Raw genomic sequence first — 16,066 nt, forward strand, 5'->3', positions numbered from 1 at the left:
GGCTCTTCAGCAGCTGTTGGAAGTGGTTCTTAGAAAGCAAGAGATATTCCTCAAATCATATTTTCCAACTCTTTCATTAGTTTCCCTGATGCTAATCCTTAGGAAGATCAGGTGTGCACATCAAAATATGACCTCTCCTGAATTCTTCATTGAAAACTTGAATTCTTCATTGGAGTGTGAGCTTTAAGGTGTATCATGTTTTGTTAATGACTACAGGGATTCCAATTCCAAAAGAGCCTGTACATGTGGAACTGTTTAATTTTCCATCCATTGGATATAATCCTGACAGGCTGTGTAACCTGCATATCAAATTAAGTTGTCTTAAATGTTATGTTGGAAAATTTGGGACAAGTTAAGTCTGATTGTAATATGCAAATATATTAATACTGAAATGTTTATATTTTGTTTTACAAGAAATATCTGTAGCTTAAAGATTTAACACTAGTATTTTTTAAGTATGGAGCAGTGTGTTCTGTACTGTGGGGTTTTTTTCTTACAAAAGTGATTCTTTTTACTGCATTTTTTTCTGTGCAAATTTTTCAGAAGTTCTAGTCTGTGGGTATTGTACTACTTGTGTAGATAATGTGTGTCATTGCCTTAAATTAGATTCTGTTTTTTTCTCTTTTTGTTAATATAGCCCTCTGAGTTACAGTGGGTGAACTTGACCAAATAATACGTTTTGCTTATTAGCTAACATCGTTCACGTGCTTGGGACTGTGCTTTTTTCTCCCCTGCCTCGAGCAGAGATATCCAGACCTAATGAAACCTACTGCTCTAACTCTTACAAAGGCTTTTTATAGCTGATGAGGCTAGCCTTACTTTTTAAATATTAGAGGTTAAACAACTGTGATATACTAACCTGCAGCATATATTCCTATTTCTGATAGATTCTGTTAAACTAGAGTTCATTTATATTAATGGAAAGATTTTTTGGGAAGCTTCATATGAGCTATGGTGTTTGATGTGTTTTAGTGTTTGATGGGAACGGTTGGACTCGATGATCCGGTGGGTCTCTTCCAACCTGGTTATTCTGTGATTCTATGTGATTCTGTGTGAAGTATGACCTTGAGGAAGGGAAGAATCACAGACCGGGTTTCTTAGAAGAGCTTGAAACAGTTTCTAAACCAGACTTAGCTTGAAGGTAAGGGAAATCAGAGACTGGTAATGACATTTGGAATCTCTAATGTTTAGGTTCATCTTGGCTTGAAAGCAACCCAAGACAGCGTCTTCTGAGAGGAGATTTATGGGAGGGTGAAATATTGATTAGCCTCTGCCATGTACTACAACATAGGTGCCCACATTATTGTTCACAGTCTGTGAATATGACTACATGAATGTGTGCATTTGGATTAGGAACTCACTTCTTTTGCTTCTGTTTGCAGTCTGGAGTAGTTTTGGACCGTGTGGAGCGGATGAAAGTAAGCTAGGAGATGCGGTCCGGCTGCAGATAAGCAGCTGGCTCATGGGATCGGCCTGGAGCTAGTCAGAAGTAAAAACAAAGTAAAACCAAATTTTTGCAATGCAAATTGTGTGAATGGCAGCTTCTCAGATCCAACAATAATAAAAATAATTCTCAATAACTATTCCAAACACAGTATAGTGCAATAACATATATCCATTTGCAATAAATATCCTTGGACTCCCCGTGATCCTGAACCTGCATGAGTACAGTCAGCCAGTATGTGGATGCAGGATTTATCTTTGTCTGTAGCTGGAGAGGTATTATACCTTTGCCTTCTCTTCCAGTCCAGCTGAGGAGCGGCGACAACAAAAAGCTAGAACTTTTTACCTGAGAGTGGCCATCAATGTCTACATTTTATTTTGATCGTCCAAATCCACCTTCCGTGGTATGCTCAGAGGGGCTCACAAAGCACATGCTAGGAAGAGTGGAGGGTTAGGCAACAGGTAGGCTTCACAAAATAAAGTGAGTAGTATCGGTTTCAATTAGCATCATACATGTCTTTAAAACTGCACTTTTTGATGATTCTATTTATGTTAGGGTAAATCAGGTAAGATTTTTCTATGTTAAAATATGATAATTTTTAATTGTGGTGAAATTATATTTTTTATATTTTAATGAAAATTAGAAATTAAACCTATTTGCCCTGTTTTCTTTGTCATTTTTACTAATATGAAATTTTCAGAACATGTTTTATTAAAAATGAAATGTAATTATGCTCTGGGAAGTCTTCTTTTGTGATATAAGCAATCTATAATAAAAATTTATCTAAAATATTCTTAAAGATTTAGGTGTATTATTTAATGAAAATTCATGTCTCTCCTTTTAGAACAGATAAGGGACATTAATATGTTAAAACAAACCCATCTGGTTACAACTTATACAGTAGCATCACTGAAGTGTCTTGCAAAACTATTTCACTGTAATAAGCAGTAAAGGACAGCACTCAGCAACAGCCTCAGAGCACACAATGGTGTGTGACGACTGAAGGAACTCTCAAACCATCATGACATGGCAACATTTCTATGTCATTGTCTGCTATGTTATAAAGGGCGAATTCAATTCAACAGTGGAGTAGTACTCGCAGGTCTAGTGAGAGTGTAACTAATACGGACTCTGCTGAGGAGTTACCGAGCATTGTTAATGAGAGACATGCAGCCAGAAAGTTGTATGCAACACTTGCAAAGCTCCTGAAACTGTATGTAGCTACCAAACGTGATGTCTCCTTTTCTTTTCCTTTTTTGCTTTGCATTATTTTAAATAAAGCATCCAACTATCTGACGTCTAAAGGATATAAACCCATTGCAGAAATACATAGTCCTAAGATGCCATCGTAATCAAAGTCATTAATCTGGATAAATTTCCTATTACTAAGTTATACTGAAATGAACATTGTGGGAAAGCTCAGTTTAATGATACCGTGGAGTATATTCTTGCTTCATTCACTGCTGTCCTCTTTGCAAGGTAAGAACTTTGTTCTATTTTAGTAATACTAACTTTTAAAAACATTTTTCTAAATATTGTAAGTTAACATCTTGTTCAGTTTTTTTCTATCATTATAAAGCATTTTTTGACCCTTACTGGAATAAATAATAATAATAATAAAAAAATCTCCATTCTCTCTCACAGGTGTAGAAACAAAACTATAGCTCTATTTTTTTATAAAGATAGACTTTTATGTCTGAATTTGTTACAAAACAATTATTTAGGAAGAACATTTAAGTTTTTTGGCTTTTTTACCATTGCTGTCAGATGTGTAAGGATCTAATGATTTTCAATGAGTTATGATTTTATTTGAACAGACTGCACCTCCAGTTTGTTTAAGCATTTTTAGAATGCTGGGGTAAATAATCTCTCTTCTGCTTATAGAAATGATCCTATTTTCTATGTAATGCAAATGGATGTTGTAGACATTTTTCTTGCAGCACCTGGAAAGATTTCTAAGGCAATGTGAGAAAGAGGAGCTTTGTTGTGGTTTTTTGGTTTTTGTTTTAAAGCACAGGCTTTAGGGCATTTTAAGTCATTTACAATTGAGTCTTACAAGTAACATTCAGAAAGTGATTATAGGTAATGATTCTAGAAGTTTGATTCTGTACACTTCTGAGCACTTCTTGTATTTTATCTGTTTTGTTCTGAGCCTCTGAAGAACCATGAACTCTTAGCTCTTTTTGATGGTGCAGGTACCAGAGCTGAGACCATGGAAACTTGCAGGTGATGAGTACTTGCGAGAATCAAACTCTCGGAAAGGAAAGTGTATAGTACTACATCCATTGGAAACAGGGAAAATTGTATAAAGATGCTCTGGAAAACTTAGGATGATTAAAGAACAAAATTCAGTAGTGTAGCTTTAATCTTCACAAACTATTATTTGTCAAGTGCAGTGTGAAGCTGCAGAAAAAACATTTAACTTGGTGACTTTTTGATCTACAGGATCTTATTGCAAGCTTTCTCTTTTGAGAAGAACTTCAAGGTAAGTTTTTATTCCTTATTTGTCAAATCCTGCAAACAGTACAAGAAAGAATAAGTGTGATGCAGTGCAAGTTAGAAAGTAAAATAAAGCCTTGAATTTTACATGTAAAATGTCATGTACACGTATGCTGGATGTAAAACATGCTTTCAAAACGTTTACAACTCTTTTCAAAGAATTTACATAAAAAGCCTAGGTCCTCTGTTTGAAAAATGGAGGTCCTTATGAAAAATGATGCTTCTATGATCTTGAGAAAGCTTAGAGGAATACTGGAGTGAAACCAGAATGATATCATGATTTCATGACTGGAAAAATACATTAAATGAATATCCTTCTACAGTTTTAATTGCATGATAAAATCCTAGCTTCTATTTGTAGCACAGAAAAGTAAGTGCTATAGAGCCTTAAAATAAATATTTTCAATACAAGTTTTCATGTAGAAGCTGAAATCCAAACAAAACCCAAACTAGGGAATGTTCCTGATCCCATTGAATTAAATGGGAACTATGCCATCAATTTCAAAGGAAGCATCCAGTCGAATGTAGCTTTGGATGTCTAACGACCTCTAACGCATCTAGCGAATACATATACACATCAGATGATACGTCACCTTGGACTGTTGATAAAACTAAGTATGATTTATAGTTTGATACCTTTGCTTCTAAACTTAATGACAAATTTAAGTCAGCTACAGCTGGAAAGTCATCTCTTGCTATTAAAAGTACCATCACAGTATATTCAAGTAACATTTGTGGAAACTCACAGCCACTCATATGCAATGTCAAGTAAATATGAAGCTGCTTTACAATTTTGTATCCTGTCATATGAGCCTATTTTGTCTATTTATGTCTCTCCCAGAAACTTCAGGTATCTCCCTGTCCATGCAGAGGTCGGAGTGCTGCCCAGTTATGTAAAATGAGATCATGAAAATAAAAAAAATTAAAAAAAAAATCACCTTTTAAAATGCTAACCCAAGAAAGACCTCTTTGATAAAGTGATGGTAATCAGAGAGAAACACTTCTCTCTGGGGAGCTGCCTATTCAGGTTGCTCCAGAGACCTTTGATTATACAGGATCCTTTTTGTTCTCTTCCAGAAATGAGTTTAATGCAACTGGACAGAAAAGAGATCTTGTAACAGCTGAGGTAGGTTGTACCTCCAAAAGCAGAAGGGAGGGGAAACCCTCCCTGCTTTTCTTCTCTGGGCCTTTGCCGTCCTCACAAAGGGGCTTTTGTGGGGAGAAGGGTGGCTGTAACAGGAAGACGGTGATGAGGAGCAGCTATTCTCTCCATGCTCACCCCCTGCCCGAGTCCCTGGCCTCATGCCTCCGTTCACTCTCAGCAAAACACCTGGTGGGCGACCCACCCTGACGTGCTGACTGACGCACACCATGGGAAATAAAACCATGACGCCTCCGTCTTTTGTGAGGGTGAACAGAGAGCTCCGGAAAACTGTTAGTGTTTGGTGAGGGGCACAATGGTGGCGCCATGGTAAGGTTTCCTCCTGCACGGAGTGCAGTGGTGGCTCTGGCCCAGCCCTGGTTCCCACAGCTCCAGCGGTGGGAACGCTGCATCTCGGTCATGTTGTGCTGAGATTTAATCATAAATGGGGGAATCTTGTTCCCTCATCGGTACACGTCACAGGCTCTGGAACCAAGCAAGGGTTATAACCCCATTCAATGGGGGTAGGCAGGAAGCCCAAGGCAGTCTGTCCTCATGGCCTTGCAGGGACCCTGCAGGTGAACCATGGAGGATGCTTTTCTCCAAGTCTCTTTGACATCTATGTACTTTCTGACTGAGCCAGAAGGAGGCTGATGTGAAGTGGTGCGCTGAGGAGAATAGAGCCCCTGAGGGAAATGGGGGCATCGGGACTGATGGTGTTCCAGGAGGGCCTTTGGCAGGAAAGGGCTGTCACAGCAAGAATGTTCCAACTCCCTGAAATAACACAAAAGCCAAAAGTAGCTTTCCTGGGGAGGATAGCTCAGAGTAACTATCAGGGAAATGGAAATGGGTCTTGCACAGGGAGGGAACGGATCCTCTCTGGCTGGCAATTTGCCATGGGGACCACGAAAAGTTTTCTTGTGGGGGACCTCCAGGTAGTGATTTGATGAAGTCCTTTTCAGGTTGTTTTTAGACAGATTGTGCTTGGATGCATCTCACAAAGTATTTCCAGTTGGAAAAGGGAAGTTTTTATGTCACTGTATGAGACATTAGTGATACTTAACCTAATCTGTTCCTTATACATTGCTGTTCACTTCGAGATCCATTAATTCAAGCTCCAGATATGGAGGATGACTGGTGGCAGGAGGGAAGAAAGAAATTAGCTTACAAACACAGACTTTAATAATTTGTTTTGCCAAAGGCTGGTTTATATATCTGTGGAAAGCACAGAAGGATAACTGTTTTCTCATAGAACATCACAGAGGGAAGTTCCACTGGACTGGAGGCTGGCTGATGTTGTACCCATCTACAAGAAGGGTCACAGGGAGGATCCAGGAAACTACAGGCCTGTCAGTCTGACCTCAGTGCCAGGGAAAGTCATGGAGCAGGTGATCTTGAGTGCTATCATGAAGCACATGCAAGAGAACCGGGTGATCAGGCCCAGTCAACACGGGTTCACAAAAGGCAGGTCTTGCCAAACTAACCTGATCGCCTTCTATGACAAAGTGACTCGGCTGCTGGATGAGGGAAAGGCTGTGGATGTGGTCTTCCTGGACTTCAGTAAAGCCTTTGACACAGTTTCTCACAGCATTCTGCTTGAGAAACTGTCAGCCTCTGGCCTGGACAGGCGCACACTCTCCTGGGTGGAAAACTGGTTGGATGGCCGGGCCCAGCTAAATGGTGTGAAATCCAGCTGGAGGCCAGTGACAAGTGGGGTTCCCCAGGGCTCAGTGCTGGGTCCAGCCCTGTTCAATGTCTTTATCAATGACCTGGATGAAGGCATTGAGTGCACCCTTAGCAAGTTTGCGGACGACACTAAGCTGGGTGGAAGTGTTGATCTGCTGGAGGGTAGAGAAGCTCTGCAAAGGGATCTGGACAGGCTGGACCGCTGGGCAGAGTCCAGTGGCATGAGGTTTAACAAGGCCAAATGCCGGGTCCTGCACTTGGGGCACAACAACCCTGTGCAGTGCTACAGACTAGGAGAAGTCTGTCTAGAAAGCTGCCTGGAGGAGAGGGACCTGGGTGTGTTGGTTGACAACCGACTGAACATGAGCCAGCAGTGTGCCCAGGTGGCCAAGGAGGCCAATGGCATCTTGGCTTGTATCAGGAACGGCGTGACCAGCAGGTCCAGGGAGGTTATTCTCCCTCTGTACTTGGCACTGGTGAGACCGCTCCTCGAATACTGTGTTCAGTTCTGGGCCCCTCACCACAAGAAGGATGTTGAGGCTCTGGAGCGAGTCCAGAGAAGAGCAACAAAGCTGGTGAAGGGGCTGGAGAACAGGCCTTATGAGGAGCGGCTAAGAGAGCTGGGGTTGTTTAGCCTGGAGAAGAGGAGGCTGAGGGGAGACCTCATTGCTCTCTACAACTACCTGAAAGGACGTTGTAGAGAGGAGGGTGATGGCCTCTTCTTCCAAGTGACAGGGGGCAGGACAAGAGGGAATGGCCTCAAGCTCCGCCAGGGGAGGTTTAGGCTGGACATTAGGAAAAAATTCTTCACAGAAAGGGTCATTGGGCACTGGAACAGGCTGCCCAGGGAGGTGGTTGAGTCACCTTCCCTGGAGGTGTTTAAGGCACGGGTGGACGAGGTGCTGAGGGATATGGTTTAGTGTTTGATAGGAACGGTTGGACTCGATGATCCGGTAGGTCTCTTCCAACCTGGTTATTCTGTGATTCTGTGAACTAAAAAAAGCAGGGAAGAAGAACTATTTAAGCAAAAGGACCAAGCTTCATAATGTTAAAGCATTTAAACTGTCCATGAATGTAAGAGGGAAATGTTTAACTACCCAGCACTTCACGCTGGTAAACTTTCCAGTTGGGCTAGTGGGGGCAAAAAGCCTGGAGTACTTTCAACTAGGAATGGAATCCAGCTCTTGGAAGGGATGATGCAACATGGCAAGTTGCAGTAGCAGAGCACTGGGTCACATCTAGAGCTTCCTTATAGTTCCTAAACAAGGCAAGAAGCAAATCAGGCAGATCTCCCTTCTCTTTTGTTTGGGATGAACAGAAATTCTGTTCTGAAGGATCGCAAGGAGGACATGAAATCCATTACAGCTGGAGTATCTTGAATCATAAAATCACTAGGTCAGAAAAGACTTTTGAGATCAAGCCCAATTGAACCTGTCCACTACTAAATCATATCCCTAAGCACTTCATTTACCCATCTTTTAAATACCTCCAGGGATGGTGACTCAACCACCTCCCTGGACAGCCCATTCTATTGCCTGATAACCCTTTTGGCAAAGAAATTTTTACTAATGTTCAATTGGAGCCTCCCCTGGTGCAGCTTGAGGCTATTCACTCTCATCTTATCACCTATAACTTGGGAGAAGTGACCAAGACCCACCATGCTACAACGTCCTTTTGGGTAGTTTTAGACAGTGGTAAGGTCTCCTCTCAGCCTTCTTTTCTCTAGACTAAACAACCTAACTAAACAGTGCCTGCAGCAATGTCGTGTGCTGGCCAAGCCACTAATCACTCTTCTGTATTAGAAATCCAACCCAATGTTAGATTGCAAGGCCTTAGGCTCATATTGGTGCATTTGTAAAACACAAACACCCTGATTTTGCTTTTACATTCCTCTGACAGATTCAAACTGCCTCTCCTCGGTTGCACCTTCATGGGTCATTGAAGCGGAGTCCACCAGGAGGTCAGTGCCATGCTCATCATCTACAGGAGGAGAGATGGTTGAAAATGCTGCCTTCCTACCAGCTCTCCTGTGTTACCATGGATTGTGGAAGCCTTCCTTATTATGTCCCCTACAAAACCCTGCCTCATCTCATTTTCTCATCATAAATCGTGGGAAATTCCTGTTAAAATTGTACTTTCAAAATAAAGCCTACAAACAAATCTGAACAGATTGACTAACTAAGCCAATCCTTTGATTAATTTTAAAGCTTCCATTGCAATTTTTGTGTTCTGCCACTTTTTCTAGTCTTGGCAGAAGGTGTAATTATGTCTGAAAGGTGTGTAACTGATTGTGCAAAGGGACAGGGATTCTCAAGCAATGAGCATGCAGCTGCTTCTGGAGGATATTAGGCATTGTGCAAACATGTAAAACAGGTCCAAGTTACAGAAGCCGTTTTGCAGAAGAACTTATTGAATGTACCCAAACTTTGGTATCCTCCTTGGAAAACACGTATGCCTGGGAAGGTGCTTTCTATTTTGTTTTTCTGTGTAAATGTACATATGTAATTTTACACCTCATGATTCAGTGAAGAAGCTTTCCTCAATAATGCTGTTCTATAGACAGTATTTTCTGCTTTGTTGGTATTTTCAGTGTATCTATATATATTATGAAAGTAATTCTTAAATGGAAAAAATTCAAAACTAAGCATGGAAAGGAGTTTTCACAGTGAAAGCTGGTGTTCTTAAGATTTGGTAGCTGCTACGTGTGCTTTACTGTAAAGGTCCCATTTTGTTCCCACTTAATGTCACTAGCCTATTTACCATGACTTTGTTGGAAGTGAAAGGGCCCGTTTGTTTCATTTACTTCCTACTCTGCAATGCTTTTTAAATCTCTGTCAGCAAGATTGTAAGCATTTGTATCTAGGGTTTTAATCCTCCCCCCGAAAGGAAAGCAACTATCTGCAAAACCTGATTAAATTTTGCTTTGGGACTACCTTTCTTTTCCACTTTTGGGGTATTATGATTTACACCCACCTCAGCAAAGGGTTAGTAGATGACAGTGAGGTCTTAGCTTCCAAACAGATCATCAAACCCTTTAATGAAACTGCTTTTGGAAACAATTACTAACTGTAACATAAAACAAGCCATTCCCATGGAATCTTAAGTCTCTAACTCCAGTCACCTCTAAAGCAGAAATAACCTTTTAACTGGGTTTTTTTTAGCATTGGAGGAAGGTTATTTATAAGTGGGTTTGACTCTGTAAATTGCATATTCTGGACCGTTCACAAGCTGGATGTACCTTTTGCTGTAGTGCTTGGGAAGGAGGAGCTGAACATATGTAAAAATTGTGCTGAATTTAGTCAATTAGAATAATCTGTGTCCTTGGTATTTTGAGATCAGCAGGGCTGGGATTTGGTTTCTTTACATGGGAACTTGACCTTTTGTTTGCTGGGAGGAGGTTGACCTTTTGCTCCTTTGTTAGTTTATAAGTCTCGAACCAAACGAGAGAGAACTTTGCTTCTCCTTTAACCAAGACACAAAAGATAAAATTAAGTGTATGTTAAAAAATGGAGATTGTTGTAATATAGCTCTTTATGATTTAATGATAAACAGATTTAATGCGGAACTCAGCCTGTTCGCAAAATACTGTATCTACTAAAAGGCTGCTATGCTTGCTTCCAGGTTCATGTCCTCTGGAGTGCCTTAATGGAGCAGCCTGCACAGAGGCAGGTGACTGTGACTGTCAGTTATTTCAGGCTCAAGGAAGCAGGTGCCAAATTGGTAAGTTCGGGGCCAAAAGAATCAAATTTCAGCTTCAAGTGAGGTTTACAATGCAGGTTTTTAAAACAATACTGTTAACAGCGTATTTGTGATTCCTCTGTAGTAGGACTGTCATTCCATTAGTAGAAGAGATTAAAACGATATGCGTTAGAGATATAGACAGCAACACGAGGAATACCTCCCCCAGTTGGGCTGTAATGATACATAGATACCATAACAGATAGACCATTGTCTGGTACATCAGTAGCTAGTCAGCTTTTTTAATGGCTAGCTGAACAACCAAAAAGTCACTGCATTTTTCTAACAAACAGTGGCTTATTGCAAATAAAATTGCCAACTACTTCAATGCACTGGTTTCTGGAATCTTCTGTGTGTAGGGGTCAACAAGAACTGTCTTCTAGGATCTGTAGTATATCTAAATCCCCTGCCTCTACTTATAATTTAAATGTTTCCATTGAAACAAATTTAAAAAGAAATGATGACATCTGACTAAAACTGTAGCCTAAAGATTAAAAAAAAAAAAGTATTGACCTTATTTAAGGTTGAATAAAGAAGGTTATCTTTTGTCCTTGCTATGTATCTTCTTCATAAGCTCTATTTCCTTTCTGAGCTCTTTTGTAGATGCCTCTGACACCTGTCAATTTTTTATTGTCGTGCCTGTTGTAAACTCAATGTGTTCTCTCCAGTACCTAACACCGGTAAGGATCAAGATGGGATTTGCAAATCGTGGGGACAGTATCATTTTGAAACCTTTGATGGCATCTACTATTACTTCCCAGGAAATTGCTCCTATATTTTTGCAAAAGACTGCAATTCTCCAGAACCCCAGTACACTGTTTGGGTAAGTATGCGAGCATACACTAGAAATAGTACACTGAGTATTCCTGTATTACAGGACTTATTTTTCATCATAAGTAAAATAAGTAAAGAGACAATGAATGGATCAAACTGTTGCATTGATTACTTAAATATAAAACTATGCTTCTGGAAAATGTCTAAGCCTACGTGCAATAACTCAAAACACTGATGATATGATAATCAACAGAGTATATTGAAATAGTATTTCTTACGCTGCCTATCCTAAAAAGGATTTTTGATCTCTCCTTTCTAGGAGTAAAAAAGGGTCTGAAAGTAGACCTGGGAAACTTCAATAAACTGTAGCTGTCAGGCAATAAAAAAAATGGAGTTGCTGGATAAAGTGCAAAGGGCATTCACCTGCCTGATGATAGCTGGGCACCCGACTACGCTGGGACCCAGTTCACAGCCATCAGCCCGATATGGGGAGCTGCCTCCCTGGCCCACAGATAGCTGTTTCTTGTGGGGATTTGTGTTCTAATTTTGGATTACCTCTAAGTCATGCAGAGAAGATTAACAGCTCAAAAGCCTTTGTCTTGACCTATGTATGGAAAGCACTCTTTTTAGTAATTTCCTTAAATTGCTGAGAATCCACAGTTAATGACTTTGGGTCAGGAAGAGTTCAAACCTGCACCCTTGTTGAAGGAAGATGCCCTGTCTACCAGACTTTTGGTTATTGTGAGGATACAAGCTCATTATGTTAATTTTTATACAATGTTTGGGATTTGGGGCTGACTGGGCAGAAGAGGGGGGGGGAAAGAGGGCTCCTAATTTTGAGCCCTGGGGGTCACAGTGCTCGCAGGGGCAAAGGCAGACCTAGGTGATGATTTCAGCTCCAATGACTAGTTTTTATTTATAAAGACATGAATTCCTTTCTTCCCAGATAATAACATCAAGTGAGATCAGTTTGCCATTAAAATCATCATTTATTTTCATTAAGGTTATGGACAGATGCTGTCACATCTGCCTTCCACAATTTCATTTTAATTCTTTGGAATCTGTGTGCAGCTATGAACCTTTAGGAGTTTTCAGAAAATGCTGTAGCAAAGCCCAAGACGATATTAAAATTTAGAATCAATATTTCTGTAGATTCCAATTGCTCTAGAAAGAAAGAAACTACCATTCAATTGTTGGAATAAAGGGCATGTTTTGCTAAAAACTGAAAATGTTTACTCAGAAAAGTCATAAGTAATGTTGAAGCACTACGGTCACTATAGGCTGAGCAATGGAGAACAAAGAAGCTTGCCAAATCCTCACATTATGGTCCTTCTGGCTTTAATAATGCACTTCTCTAGGGGAGAAGAAAACACAAAAGTTATTTTCATTTCCCTTATTGTGTTTCTGTCTTGGGCTAGGTTTACATAAAAACTATCTGTCAATACTTGTAATATTTATGATATCTTTAATTATGATTATTTCTATACATGCAAAAAGTCTAATGCTTTTCCTGGTTTAGTTTATTTCACTCAAAGAAACTGTAATTGGTTTATATTTCCAGGATTAAGTGTCAGTTTAGGAAGATAAATTCAAGCATGCGTTAAAACTGTATCTGTTCAACAGCCGATCATTTCTAAAAAGTGATAACTCTGGTTTTACAGCCTCCATTACTGTGTTGGGAAAACATTTCCCAGTTACTAATCTACTTAGCTTCAAAGCTAAGTCAAATAAACTGTAATGCAACTTGCATCCTCAGAGAACAGTGACACATACAATCATAGAAGACATGTTTGAGCCATCTAAACTCCCTCTACATTTTAATTTAGGTAATGATAGATATCTAAGATTCACAATCCATCCTCTGTCTCCTCCATGGTGTCTAAAATCAGCTCATGTGCTTTTGAAGCACCACAGTCTAGGGCATCCCACAGGTTTGGGTGACTCAGCCCCACTGAGATTAACAACAGCTGTTGAAGTTTTGCTCAAGCCCTTGGAACACGCATGTGCTTCAAAAGTCAATCACACTGCCTTAGTGTAAATCAAAGCTGTGTAGTAGTTAATTGGTTAGAGCATATGCACAGAAAGTTGGAGACCTATATTCCTGTTAGCAGTCAAGAGTAAATCTGAACCCACAATTTTCAAGTCCTGAGTGCACACCCTGGCCAGTGAAAGCTGTGGTGTCTCTGGGGAGAAGGACCTTCCTGAAGGAGTTGTGCTCTGCCATGCTGAAGGCTGGGAATACAAACGAAGCCTGTCTTCAGGGGTAGCCTCTTTTTTTGCCAGGCTGTAAAAAGGATGAGTACTTGCTTATCATGCCTGTTCCAAGGTCTGATTACACATTCTTTGATGTAAGATCTACTGCCATAAAACTGTAGGTATGCTGAGACAGGAGTTGCATGGTTTTCATTTCTCAAATCATGAGTCTGAGATTGTTTTAACTCCTCTGGTAGTGGGCAGTCATGGAAGTCACGCATTGCCAATATTTGAGACAAAGGGTTTTGCAGATCTCTCTCTGGCACACTGAAACTGGTATTGCCATTGCTGTGTCCAAACTAGAGTTGATATGTTATTCAAAGCAATACTCTTGCTCTCTATACTATATATGCATAACGGGGAGAGACAGACTTCAGAAAAGTCTGCTCTTCTCCATTAGCGTGGCAGGAAAGCCAGTGTGAAATGCATTGTAATGGATCCACATAAGTTAGATGCCTATAGTAATCTGTGGGAGCGCTCAAACAATCTCAACAAATCCTGAGTGCTTCAGGAGGGCATATTGTGGTTTAGCTGGTGTAGTCTCAGCTGGTGTGAGTAGGCTGGTATTATGATGAAATATTGTATTGGTTTGTAGTTCCCTTTTACAGATCAGACCTCTAAAAAGAGAGCAATAGGAGTGTCACCTCAGTGCAAATAACAAGCTGCTGCATGGCAGTTATAAACCAGCTCACTACAGTGTCTTTCAAATTCCTCTACGTAAAATACCTGAGTATTTCATTTAGTATTTAAATCATTGTCTTGTGCTGCTTTGTGCTATTAGGCTGTTGCTGTATTTATGTATGTATGTATGGGGTAGTGTGAACTTCTAGTTCTGCATGTTTGTTAACTGTGCTTTTTTTTATTTCTTAAGTATTTATTTGTAAAGCCCTTTCAGAGCACAGAGATGTAAAATATATGAGTTCATGAAAAAAATGCATGAAATTATTGAGAACGGACATTTATTCTTATTGTGTGTGTATTTTCCCCCTCTAAGGTTCATAACAGTCCTCAATGTTATGGTTCTGTATATACATGTCAGAGGTCCATCAGCTTATTTTTTTCAAACCAAGAAGAAATAATTATTTCAGGACATGAAGTAAGAAAAGATGGAATCAGGTAAATATTCTAATGGTGGGTTTTAACATTTTATTGCAAAAAAAAATAGTGTGAGGTTTGGGAAACAGATGGTTTTTACTCCAGATCTATATAATCTATATAATCTATATAGATCTGTAATTTGATATAGATCTTTATTGATTTCTCATTGATCTGTATTGAGGCTGATAGAACTATACTGTGAGCAGATGTAATGGTGCAGATATAATACCTGAGTGAGGATAGCACAGACTCCCTGCATGAACATTGTGTGTAACTTCTCAGCTGTAATCTAATGATTGCTCATGCCTACTTTGTATAGATAAACCCCTCATTGACAGTTCTAGCTAATCCTTGGTGTATCCTGATACCATTCTGAACGAGGCAGTCATTGTTTATTTTTAGTAGCTATGCTTAATGTAAGACATAATCCTCTTCTAGGCAAGTCTGAATTGGTTGAATCAAAGATCTTAAGTCCTCCTTAAGAGCAAAAACTCTACAAAACAGCTCTGAGGTGCATCAAACATGCAAATATTTTAGGTTGTTTTTTTGGTTTTTTTTTAATAGGTAAAAAAATGAGTGCAAAGCTATCAGAAGTGTGTTTTACTGCCTGATAAAGTACAGAAAATCTAAAAGAGTTGTTAAGGTGTTCTTGCCATCCCCTTTGATCTAATTCTATAGCCATTAGCACCTGAGAATGATAGCTACAGCAATACTGTTCATCCCAAGAGAAGCAACTTTGGAAGATTAGGAAGAGATCCATGCTGCAATTTTATTGTCGGGTGGTCTTTGGCCAAAGGAGGAAGATATTCAGTATTTTGGTCAACAGTATTTTCTGTCCTGTAAGTTTCTCCAATTTTAGACATCTAACCCAGTGATGGCCCAGTGCAGAGGAGGACTGCTGGTCATTGTGTGACAGAGCATGGTCATGAAGTCATGTATTCCTCAACATGCCCATGCTGGGCTTTGAAAGTGAATTCATTATTCTTTCAGGCTCGTACAACTGATAGGTGTGTACAGCAGAAAAGCATTAATTTTTAATGATCAATTCAGAGAAATAAACAGAAGGAAAAAATATTAAGAGCACAATGAAGAATTGAATGGAAGTGACTGAATACACCTAGGAACAAGGGCCTAGTGAGTTAGAAGGTGATGATTAACATGGTAGCACTAACCTCATCTCAACTGACATCTTCAAAGCAGGCTGTTTATTTTTCCAGATTAACGTTGCCTCAGACAGTTGGAAATGCTTTTTTTGAGAGACTGGCTGACTATATTCTGGTGAAGACTACCTTCGGTTTTTCTCTTGCTTGGGATGGAAACTCTGGTATTTATATTAAGCTGACAGAAGAACATAAAGGAAAACCTTGTGGACTCTGTGGAAATTTTAATGGCAATAAATATGATGACCTGATACTGCAAAATAGTAAGTAATT

At 39.8% G+C, this 16,066-nt stretch overlaps 1 protein-coding gene across 1 annotated transcript in view; it reads left to right on the forward strand.

The window, feature by feature from the left end:
* Nucleotides 1-2,844: 2,844 nt before the first annotated feature.
* OTOGL (otogelin like) overlaps nt 2,845-16,066 on the forward strand; it is a 91,800-nt gene continuing 78,578 nt past the window's right edge. Inside the window, 8 exon segments of the mRNA XM_069857968.1 lie at nt 2,845-2,923; nt 3,890-3,929; nt 5,021-5,069; nt 8,670-8,730; nt 10,392-10,490; nt 11,177-11,331; nt 14,530-14,651; nt 15,851-16,056. Coding sequence (XP_069714069.1) covers nt 2,845-2,923; nt 3,890-3,929; nt 5,021-5,069; nt 8,670-8,730; nt 10,392-10,490; nt 11,177-11,331; nt 14,530-14,651; nt 15,851-16,056 — 811 coding nt within the window.

Source organism: Phaenicophaeus curvirostris, chromosome 1, assembly GCF_032191515.1.
Source record: "Phaenicophaeus curvirostris isolate KB17595 chromosome 1, BPBGC_Pcur_1.0, whole genome shotgun sequence".
NCBI lineage: Eukaryota > Metazoa > Chordata > Aves > Cuculiformes > Cuculidae > Phaenicophaeus > Phaenicophaeus curvirostris.